This window comes from Berghia stephanieae, chromosome 12 (genome assembly GCF_034508935.2).
Source record: "Berghia stephanieae isolate SIO BIC M18660-M18661 chromosome 12, UCSD_Bste_1.3, whole genome shotgun sequence".
NCBI lineage: Eukaryota > Metazoa > Mollusca > Gastropoda > Nudibranchia > Aeolidiidae > Berghia > Berghia stephanieae.
The window spans coordinates 28,682,404-28,694,903 of NC_088371.1; the positions used below are offsets into that span (position 1 = coordinate 28,682,404).

At 35.2% G+C, this 12,500-nt stretch overlaps 1 protein-coding gene across 1 annotated transcript; it reads right to left on the bottom strand.

The window, feature by feature from the left end:
• Positions 1-4,146: 4,146 nt before the first annotated feature.
• On the bottom strand, positions 4,147-11,996 carry LOC144957621 (uncharacterized). Its single transcript, XM_078888964.1, has 2 exons — positions 10,608-11,996; positions 4,147-4,227 (listed from the first exon to the last, which is right to left on the bottom strand). Exons 1-2 carry the CDS (start codon positions 11,994-11,996, stop codon positions 4,147-4,149), a joined length of 1,470 nt encoding a protein of 489 aa, XP_078745090.1.
• Positions 11,997-12,500: the final 504 nt, after the last annotated feature.

Here is a 12,500-nt window from a genome sequence, read left to right on the forward strand (position 1 = left end):
GGGAGCGTGATGTTCGTCAAGTCACACCGAACCGTCAGCCAGTTACTAGCGAAATAATTTTAACAAACAATAATTATGTCACTATAAAACATTATTTTTATCACAATCCTCCCCACCGTGTAAGAAATAGTCCATGTATCAAACTCACAAATCTATTTTGGTCCAACGATTAGAAAGTTATCACTATAAATGGTCAATAGCACCGCCGTCCTCTTTAATGACCAAACATAGTCAGTTTTTTTCCAATGCAATGTTGAATCATTTTTCTTTGATATTATACTTTTGAACACGGTATTGAAAAATCACTGTATCTTTTTGGTTTCTCAATTCATATTCAATAGAATTTTGACAGTCTACATAAAGTTTTTGTTTCATTTGTTTGTTTTTTTTTTTTTTTTTTGTTTTATTTGTTTTTTTTTTTTTTGTTTGTTGGTTTTTTTTTTTATTTGAAAGAAATCCAATTCAAAGTACTAAAGATACAAGCCGATAAAGAGCAACGCGTTTTTTGTGAGTACCTGATAAATGAAAATGTTGCTTGACAAAAATTGGAATACTATCAAAGATGCTTATTCAGAGGATTAATTACCTATTATTGTCACGGTGCTGCATAGGGGGGGGGGGGACTTCAATCACAGCTGTGTCAAACTGAAGGCAATTTAAATCCCTATCCAATTTAAATAGAATTGCTATTCGTAATTCCAAGGATTAAATGCTTAAACAAAGATAATAACTGGTTTGTTTCGTAATAATAGTTATACTAATAATAATATAATAATAATAATAATAATAATAATAATAATAATAATAATAATAATAATAATAATAATAAAATAATAATAATAATAATAATAGTAATAATATTAATAAATATTATAATAATAAATAATAATAATAATAATAATAATAATAATAATAATAAATAATAATAATAATATAATAATAATAATAATAATAATAAAATAATAATAATATAAATAATAATAAGAATAATATAATAATAATAATAATAAAAATAAATAATAATAATAATAATAATAATAATAATAATAATATAATAATAATAATAATAATAATAAATAATAATAATAATAATATAATAATAATAATAATAATATAATGATAATAATAATAGTAGTGTAGTTATAGTAGTAGTAGTATAGTAGTATAGTAGTAGTAGTATAGTAGTAGTAGTATATAGTAGTAGTATAGTATAGTAGTAGTAGTAGTAGTTAGTATAGTAGTAGATAGTGTATATATAGTAATTATATATTATATTATTATTATTATTATTATTTATTATTTTATTATTATTAATAAGTATAGTAGTATAGTAGTAGTAGTAGTAGTATATAGTGTAGTAGTATAGTAGTAGTAGTATAGTAATAGATAGTAGTAGTAGTAGTAGTATAGTAGTAGTATAGTATAGTAGTAGTAGTAGTAGTAGTATTAGTTATTATATATTATTATTATTATTTATTATTATTATTATTATTATTATTATTATTATTAGTTATATAGTAGTAGTATAGTAGTAAGTATAGTATAGTAGTAGTAGTATAGTATAGTAGTAGTATAGTAGTAGAGTAGTAGTAGTAGCATAGTATTAGTAGGAAATAATAATAATAATAATAAATAATAATAATAATAATAATAATAATAATAATAATAATAATAATAATAATAATAATAATAATAATAATGATGATGATGATGATGATGATGATGATGATGATGATGATGATGATGATGATGATGATGATAAATAATAATAATAATAATAAAATAATAATAATATAATAATAATAATAATAATAATAATAATAATAATAATATAATAATAATAATAATAATAATATAATAATAATAATAATAATCAATCATCATAATAATAATAATAATAATAATAATAATAATAATAATAATAATAATAATAATTATAATAGTAAATAGATAGAGTACGGGAATCGGATTCAATAGTCTGGTTGTCACGTCCGCCCAGCAACGAGCTGCTGGTTCTAAAAAATGAAAACCGGTACATTTTATTCTTCATGATGGCTAGAACTTATTCACATGTCATGTGATCATAATGTATAAAAGTCAAAACAAATCAGATTTATAATGGTTTTTTCTCATCTGGATACACTTTTTTGCTCGTCGGTGAAGTATTTCAAGTGGGTGTCCGCCATTGTTCCGATAGTTCAGAACCAGTTACTAAGTTACAATGCGTCATTACGAGGGAAGTGACGTCCCACTGTTGAAGCCAATTCCGGAATTTAACATCTCAACAAGAATCACAAAGAATGAAACAGACATCAACACGAGATCGGGGAACTTGTAACAATGAATAGACTGTCAACAGAAAACAACGTACGTGAGTCGAGATAGAATATGTAACCCAACATGTCAATCTGGTATTATGTAAGAATGACCTAGATTAAGAAAAATGAAATTACGTCAAAACGACCAGAATTTGAAAAATGCCAGTTGTTTAAAGTATATGAAACAAAATCCATTCTCTTTAATGAAAGCATGTGATTTAATCTAAACCTCATAAATTGTGTTTAAATTGAAGGTCTATGCATTTGACCAATATAATACCGTTTTAAGACGACTGGTTACAAAATGCAATATTCATTGGACAAACTGGAAACAAATGCAAATTTTTCTCTGGCAAATAAAAACGAATGCTATTTTACGAGTAGATTAAGGAATTAAAGTTGAATTAATAGGAACGAGTAATGTCTACGATTAAATGGAATTCTTCTCATTTGGAATTTTGAAAAAAAAAAACGACCTTGTTATGAAACGAATAAAAGTACAGGCGTCCTCTGACCCCCCCCCCCCCCCCCCCCACCCACACACGCACACATTTTGGACAGAGAACTCGTTCTTCAAAAATTCAAATGACCTTCGATGAGTTCCTATAGCTCAGTTGGTAGAGCACTCGCTTCACACGCAAAGGAACCAAGATCGATCCCGGGTGCAGTCGAGATTTTTTTCTGTTTCCTACCTATCCACCCAGCAATTAAAATGGAAAGTTGAGTCTTTTTGATTTGGCGAAAATTACCTACTTTGCAATAGACTAGAGTCCTATCAAAAGGATAGAAAACAATTGCTAATGTCCGTTTCACGTTATAGAAACCGGAATGACTTCTCTGAACTACCTGGTCTGAGAGTTTGTTTTTATTTTCTCTCAAAAAGATGAGGTTCTTCAAATGGATCAATGTTTAAGAGACGAGTTTTCTGGTCCAAACAAATAACTGCATGTTTTCAAGGTCACGGCAGATCAAGTGATTGCCTCACTGTTTTTGCTTTGAATAGTAACTCATAAGCTAGAGTTATTAGGCATTAGCAAGAGTAGGTGGATGGAAGGAGCTGGAAAGATGCAAAATAGCAAAGGAGAAACTGTTCTCTAATTTGGGAGGACATACGACCAATATTCCAATAATGATATAGAAGAAAGTGGAGAGAAAATAATTTGATAGAATGGAAGTATATTAATTGATTTCTTTAAATAATAAAATTCCCTTTATTCGTCCCCAATGAGTAATTTGTCTTAAGGGGAAGACTGGAATAATCCGGATGTCAGCCACAGTGCAGAGCCGCAAAGTGAGCTAGGGCGATGTGAATTGCTCAATGGCACACAACGAGGCGGTAGTCAAACTCGGTACCTTTTGGCTAAGAAGCAAAGATCGTACCGCTGAGCTACGCTGCCTCCTGATGAAGACTGATGAAATTTAGAATGAAAGGAGACGTCATACAGTGTTACAACCCAGCGAATGACAGTAAGGGCATGTAGCAAAGACAACTTATATGAGCAGTTGGTTGTTGAGGTAGAAAGAAGTCCGAAACATGATACAAAAATAGTTATGGGTGATCTGAACGCTCATGTAGGATGGAATAATGTTACGTATGAAAGAGTTATGGGGAAAGAGGGATGTGGTGCCATGAACGAGAATGGTGAGAAACTACTGGATTTTTGTAATGCAAATGATTTTGTCATTGGTTGGACGTTGTTTTGCATATGATGATCCACAATTTTACATGAGTCTCACCGAACAGACAGGATAGTAACAGTGACATCTATAGAGGTCCTAGGGTGGTAACCAAATTGACTACATACTCATCAATAGAATGTGGAAAGGGTCACTCCTTGGTGTGAAGGTTAGGGCAGGTGCTGATGTTGGATGTGACCAGCGTCTGGTAATCGCTGATATGAGGATCGAGCTTAGAGCAATGACAAATACAAGTAAGCAAAGAATATGGTGCGATATGGACGGAAGAAGAAGGAAAGTGCCAGAAGACGACAGAGGATAAAAACTTCGCGACGGCAATGGGGGCTCGAACCCGCAACCTTACTGGTGCGACAACTCCGCCTGGCTGGGGAGATCGTGGCTTTACCTTATGAGCTATCCACGACCCGTTATTATCAACATAAGTGTGGACAAACTTAAGGATCCCAATGTTGCCAAAACGTTTACAATAAGTCTCATAACACATTCCAGGTACTTGCTAACATAACATAGAAGAGGAGGAGTCTTGCGAGGAGGATGTGGTTGACAAAAATTGGAATACTATCAAAATGCTTATTTAGAGAAGTATTGACCTATCATTGTCACGGGGGGGGGGGGGGGGGGGACTTCAATCACAGCTGTGTCAAACTGAAGGCAATTTAAATCCCTATCCATATTTAGATAGAATTGCTATTCGTAATTCCAAGCGATTAAATGCTTAAACAAAGATAATAACTGGTTTGTTTCGTAATAATAGGTAATATAATAATAATAATAATAATAAATAATAATAATAATAATAATAATAATAATAATAATAATAATAATAATAATAATAAATAATAATAATAATAATAATAATAATAATAATAATAAATATTATAATAATAATGATAATAATAATAATAATAATAATAATAATAATAATAATAATAATAATAATAATAATAATAATAATAATAATAATAATAATAATAATATACATCATCATCATCATCATCATCATCATCATCATCATCATCATCATCATCATCATATAATAATAATAATAATAATAATAATAATAATAATAATAATAATCCCCGGTCTTTTGTTTACCATTTTTTCCTCAAAATATTCACACTGAAATTAAAGCGGTCTTCCCGAGGCCATTGGCGTTTCGGATCCGTGTAAAAGTTTAACTTTCTTCATAGGTCAAATAAGCAAACAAAAATAACATGTTTGTCCGATTGGAACTTGGATCTGACTTTTCGGGGGTCACATGTAGGTCAAACAAAGTGAAATTATTGTTACATTCAGAACTCCCATTAATATCAAGAATTTGATAACTTGCAAATAACAAAAAAACTTTAATAGGATCCAAATATATCACCTAAGAAAAATTAAATTCATACATCATTTCAATGAGTTATTGCCATTTACTTGTGTCTTCTTTCTAAAAAGTGCTATTTTCCGGAATATATTTAAACTGTTAGAAACATTATTACCAGTAAGAAAACAAATAACCGCTCATACAGAGAATAACAATATATCAGAATTGCAAAAATTATCGGATCATGGTTAATGGAATTATCGCCCATTGAATTCTGTTAGTAAAAGTAGAACTCAAAAGGTTATCGTGACTTAATTCATAGGACTCTAAGAACAAAAAAAATTGTTTATATGTCTTTAAGCTCTATACAAAACATATTAGCTCTATATCAAAATTCATATGAGTGATCTCCCTTTTTCACATTGATAAAAAAAAACAAAAACAAAAAAAGCAACAAAAAACAACAAAAAACAAGTGTGTACTTGTAAAACATCTAGAAACTTGTTGATAAAACAATACATTTCAAGAAAAAATATGAGCAACTGAATAAGTTAAAAATAATTTGTAGAACACAACTAGATACATCAGATTATATTCAATGGAATTATCGCCCATTAAAGCTTGTAACTAATTATAATAGTCGTAGCTTATTGGGAAACCAATACCAGCCAAATATCAAAACATATTGTTGATATGTTATGAACCGGAATACAAAAATCTTAGGTATCTTGTCTCAATTTAAAAGAGTCATCGTACTTTTCAGATTTTTACTTCAGCAAGTGGCTTTTTATGAAATGTCTCGAAAACTGTTTACAAAATAAAATATAAGTAGACAACAAATGGAAGCTACTAAAGAGATTAACGTGATTTGTTAATTACGGCTTATCAGTCCTTCTTCTTCCGGTTTCTACTCGAGCCTTCCTTTTAATTTGTCAGGGAATTCATGACCAGACTAACATTCTGTGAGAGATCTTCGCCTTTTTGATTTTCTGGAGAATTCATTTGAATTATATTTATTTGTCAAATGCCTTTATAATATCAACCAATACTACAATTGTTTCTTTTTTTCTTGAATACGGTCACATTTATTCGTTGTGATTTATATGTTATATAGTACTAGACTTAGATCTGAGCGATTTAATGATCATCATATCTTGTCGCGCCAGTGAGTCAGCCAGTCCCGGGCAGTCTGGTTGCATTCCCTCAGGTCAGCATTGGTGCAGTGAGGTCCCAGCGAGCATTCGGACAGGATGTGGTCCATGGTCTGTCTGGGGTGACCGCATGGGCATTCAGTGCCCGGTGAGATTTTCCATTTAAAGAGATTGGTGACGGTGTTTCCCACCTTTGCTCTAGCTCTGTTCAACGCCACCCAGTCTTTTCTCTTGAGGTCTGTGCCTGCTGGGAGCTTTTCTGTTGGGGGCTGGAGGGCATCGTTTGCTGTCTTGTCCCATTCTACCCATTTGTCCAAGCGGAAGAATGCTGAATGGTCTGGGTGAAGGCTCTCTATTGTGAGGAAGCTTTTCCTTGATTTGAGCCTGCTTTTGGGGCAATTGTGGTCATAAAGGGAGTGTCTCTGGTCCATTTCCTGTTTGTATTTTTGTATTTGGGCATGAGTTTCCCTCCGGATGTGTGGTGGGGCTATTCCTGCTGCACGGTAGACCAGTGGTAATGGTGTTGCTCTCAGCTGGCCCGTTACGATCCGGCAGGCGTTGTTGAGCTCGGGTCTAGCTTGGAGGCATGGCATGATCGGGCCCATACAGCTGAGCAGTACTCCGCAGTTGAGAAGCTGAGGGCCAATGCTGTGGTCCTTAGAGTTTTAGGGTCAGTTCCCCAGTTCATGTTTGCCAGCTTTCCAAGGAGGGCATTTCGCGTGGACACTTTTGCCTTGGTCTTCCTCACGTGTTCTCTGAAGGACAGAGTCCGATCAAGCGTCACTCCGAGGTACACTGGGTGGTAGTTGTACTCTAATGTCTGGCCATTCCACTTGATGTTAAGTTTTTTGTGTGGCTTGGTGGTTGTTGAGGTGAAATGCACACACTTGTGTTTTCCCTGGGTTGGCGTTCAGCGAGTTTTTAGTGTAGTACTTTGTAAGGGTGTCTAGGGCATTTTTCAGTCTGCTCTCGATTGGTTGGAAGGACACATCCTGTGTTGCGAGGCATAGGTCATCAGCATATATGAATCGGCGGATTTTTGGAAACTCAGGCTGATCATTTGTATATATGTTGAAAAGTGTTGGAGCCAGCACTGATCCTTGGGGAAGACCATTCTTCTGGGTGCGCCACCTGCTCTTACGGCCATCCATTTCAACAAAGAAGCGCCTGTTTTCGAGAAGTGACTGGATGATATTTACAATTTTCTTATTCTTTATCATTTTAGCCACTTTGAGGAGTAGGATCTTGTGATTCACTGTGTCATAGGCTGCAGTGAGGTCGACGAAGACTGTGCCAGTGACCTGTTTAAGCTATTTAATGACAATACTCCATCTATTCAGGGGAGATTGTATGTGTATGATATCCCCTACAGCAAAAGTTTCTTAACAGAATAATCATGAATAAATCATAAGTATATTAATCAAAAGATATTTTTTTTTAATGGCCAAGATTTCAAATCTCGTATAAGAGAGGTGTTTAATTTGCATATTGACATTCACAAAACAGGCTGCAGTTCAGTGTTGCCTTCGTGCATTTGCATCGGAAAGCGGAACATCCGATTAATATGGAAGACAGTTTTGGCTTCAAGCAGCGTGGTTAAAACATTAATCAGTCTATCATTATCTTCCTTCCATTCGCATTATTTGTTATTTGGTAAGACATCAATGACTCATTTATTGTGGCTAAATACTCGCTTGAAAGACATTCCTTTCAAAGTGCTGAAACAGTACATCACTTGTTGGAAGGATTTTGTCAACATCTCCCGTTTTGTGAATAAAAATGTTCATCCTTATGAGATCAGTTTATTATGTTCTTTGGCTTCACCTTTGTATAGTTGACAGTAGTTGGCATACAAATATTGAGATATCTGTAATGGAGCATTCACGGTATTTGGCAATTCATGAATAACAGGAGACAGTGGGGCTTTGGTAAGGATATTATAACGTGAACCTCACCCCACCTCACCTCATTCTCTTGTACGGGGTGGTCGTAGATGAGACATGAGAATTGACAACAAGATCTGTCGTCAGACTTCCTCATCAGTTGTTGGGATGTCCATCCTAGTCCATTCCTTACACTATCCACCCAGCACCTTGTTTACCGTCCTCTCCATCTGCCTCCCTCCGAAGTTAATTGCATCATGATTTTTGCCAATGTCTCATGGCGAGAAACATGACTAAACCAAAACAACTAACGACATGACCGCTTGCCTTTAAACGTGAAAGCAGATGTGATGAAAGAACCCGTAAATGTATGAAACAATACAAGAAATTTACAAGTCTCTTGGCTATTATGTGTGGAAATGCTGTTCAGATTAATTACCTTCTTTGACTTTTATAAGATTTAATGCAAATATTAGCTGCAGGATTTGCTGCAATTATATAATGTGGATTGGCTATGAGGTTGACAATAACATTAATATCTCATGGTCTGTTTAAGTCTGAATGATTGTGTTTGAAGGCCTTGCAAAATACGGACCACCAATATGGGGTGTGGGCGGGGGCAGGGTGTCTCCTTCTTCGTGGTTGCATTGTCCCACAGAAATTCTATTACAAAGATGCTTGACAAATGTCATAAACAGTCCTTTTCTCTCTTTGACCGTTTCCATCATAAGCATGCGAGACAGGCATTTGAAGAGTTTTTGTTGTTGTTGTTGTTGTCTGCATTCATAAAAAAAATGTTGCCAGTCGCTTGAAATATTTTGACCAAATCAATCACACGTTGCCGACTGCGATGACCTAGTTTTCCTTTTCCTGCTTTCCTTTATTTAGAGACAGAGGGATAAAACGGTCCCAATCAGCATCTGCTCTAGGTGCTAGATTCAGTCATGTAAGATTCTTGTAAAGCACTTTTCCTCCAAAATTTTATCAAATATGTTTTCCTTAGTTGCTTTTTTCTGATACACTATAAAGTAAAAAGAAATCATATTGGAGACACTGACTCTAATCCACCACCCATTTAAGGAGATCCGACAATGTGTATCCATTGGGTATTCCTCAGGATGATAAAACATGTGGAAATGTTGATGATACATACCTAAATATTATTTTAAATCACCGCTCAGGTTTATCCAAAATATTATACGTCCCCCCCCCCAAAAAAAAAAAAACTCTGCTTGTTGCTTAGATGGTTCTACATTTTTTTGTGCGGCTATGTAGTCTAGTGGTATGACATTCGCTTTCGGATCGGAAGGTCCTGAGTTCGAGCCTCGCTCGGCGCATAGTTGAGTCCTTGGAAAAAGGCTCTTTACTCACATTCTCTCACCGTGCTCAGGTGCAAAAAGAGTACCTGGCCGTTATCAGCGTTGTCTCTGTCCAGAAAAAAACCCCTGTAATATCGCCTAAAAGGCGTTATGTCCCGTCCTACGTTAAATGTTGCTGTTGGTCAGGGACCCCTCGTAAAGCGCTTTGAGCACGTTTAGTAGGTATTACACTATATAAAAGCTCATTTTTCAGGTACATTGGGGTCATTATGTAACCCCTTTTTTCGTGATTTGACTATTCTCAATGGGTCATTACTCGGTCTGCAGTATTGATCTATAAAGGATAATAAGTCTGCCAAATATTGTTAGTTTTACTTCTTACTTTACACGCTAGTGATTAACATCCATATAAGCACATTTTATTCTTTGATTAGGATTAAATAAAGCGTGATAAAAAAAGGAATATTAATACTCACATTTAAATCCAATTTCGGGAAATATCTCAAACAAATTTAAAGGAATTTCCCCAAAACTGTGTCTGTGAATATGTCAACAAAACATAAACTTTTCTTTTCCTTTTCTAAAATGTTTAAGATTATCAAAAGTGTAGAAATAATTAAATGTTAAATGTAGCTGTCCTTGAACTCGAGTGACCTCTGGATGATCTTCGAGTGGTCGAATTGAAATTCCGATCCGACAAATTTTTCAAATGATATCAATCTGACTAACTTTGAAGAAAAACAAACTTTCACACGTGCATACTATTGGTATGGGGGTACAGAAAGTAGACCACTCTAGATTATTTTTGGAAAGCAAAAAACTAGGATAAAAAGACCACAGCATCCAGGCAAGGCCGTGAGAGAGAAGAACGTAGACCATGGTAGATATTCCAGTCCCAGTTGCACTACCATTGGTGTAAGAAGGTTTACCATCGTCATGCCAACCCTCAGCAAAGCGTACGATTTTGCAAAGTTCTTTTCCCCATACAATGTCAAAGGTAAAATAGAAGCAAGCACAGGATAAGCATTAGCCGTGTTCCATTGAATAAACGCGATGACGCTGTACACCCATCGACTTGCTTGCGGTGTAAAATACAGCCAGGAGAATATAAATGGTAATATGGTAAAGACCAAAACTAGAGCGTGCTTGATGCCAAATTTGTCCACGGTGTAACCCCAAAATATTCGAGTAATGACGAGGCTGATTGTCATTGCAGTAACGAGGTTTGTCAAAAAGTGGTCATCATGTATCCATGTTTGGGCAAAGAGTTTGGTATACTTTAAGATGATGATGTATTGAAATGAATATAAACCTATAATCAGCACACTTAGATGAAAAGATCTCTTTTTCAGTATTTCCTTAAACGTCCAATGTTTGGTGAGATCTTCTGCATCCTTCACTTCATTTCCAGAGGGCTCAGATACTGACATTGAGCAATCTTTCGACGTAGAATCGAGATTTATTGAGAACTGTCCGATTTCTCTGCTTTCATTGTTCAACAAATCCTCCTCACACCTTGCTGCAACCATTGATGAATTTGCTGTCTTTTCAATTGTGTTTTCCTCAACATTAAATCCGCCCTCGCAATTCTCTCTCTGTATAAAATCAGACGTCTTGCTGGCACCGCATGCATTATATTTCATCGTGGAATTTAGACTTGCTCTACTTTTATCAATTAATTCCGATGACTTGCTTTGCTGCATACATTCATCTCTACCAAGCGTGATCACACCGTTTTCCCCTTCAACTTTTTCTTCCTTCTTTTCCCGAATCAAGACACATCCAATTAAGAGGCATAAACCAATCATCAACCCAATGTACAAGAAGGCATTAGGAACTCTTTCGAGAATCACCCTTTGGCTGAACAAATTTAAATGTGAAGATTTTATATCTGTCTGTTTGTTCTCTGAGTTGATCAACAAGGTTACAAAATAATTTAAGCAAAATCCGCTGACAGCTGACGAAGTTTTTACAATAGACGTGGCCAGGCCTTTTCTGTTTTCAAGCCATGGGTACATGAGCTGAAGACCTACGAGTCCTATCACACCTCCAGCAAATCCACAGAGAGCTCCAAAAGTCATTGCTACAGCGAATACCGATTTCTGTAACGTGAAATAGCTTATGAGTATTCCAAAGATATACACACAGGACGCCAGGAGACAAACGAACTTCTTCGGGAGTCGTTTTGGTGACAGCGTCGCGAGAAGACAACCGTAACATGAAAAGTACAAAGACATATCCCAAGACGACTCTGAGGCTGTTCTGGTGTCGACGTATGCCTTGATATAGGATGTTATACAAACAGACAGATTTCCCATGGCTAGAACCAGTCCGTTGCACGTATTTAGCAAGCATGAAGAAAATAAGGAAATTCGTGCTTGACATTTTCGTTCACGAAGAGAGTCGTGGAAATTAAAACCACAAAAACAACAATTTTTTTCGGTGTATTTGGTGTTAGTTCTTTTGCAACCTTTCTCGATTGCTGTGTCGTTTTGTTCATTATGCTGGAGTTCACGACTGGTAGATTGATTGAGAATACGATGTAACGAGCTTCCTCAATTCGGTGTTATGTCGGGATGAACCTGATTCCCAAAATAGAAATTCGAGTTCACCCAAACATAACACAGGGGGTTGAGCCCGTGAGTTACAATTAAATCAAGAAGATATGTGACCCAAAGCCTCAAAACGGTAATTTGTTAGGGACGACTTTTACTTCTTTGCAGGTATGACATCCCAACTCGTTATGGGCTCATTGTTATAATAGAAATACTCTCAAACCGACGTAAATATTGCCCATTAAAACGTTTTTTCAGGTCCATAAT

Bases quoted from the DNA above. Each gene is read 5' to 3' on its own strand.
- LOC144957621 (XM_078888964.1), bottom strand. From the start codon at position 11,996: ATGGGAAATCTGTCTGTTTGTATAACATCCTATATCAAGGCATACGTC. The intron at 4,228-10,607 runs GTAAACCTTCTT...CATTGCTCTAAG, and splicing joins TGAGGGTTGGCATGACGATG to CTCGATCCTCATATCAGCGA.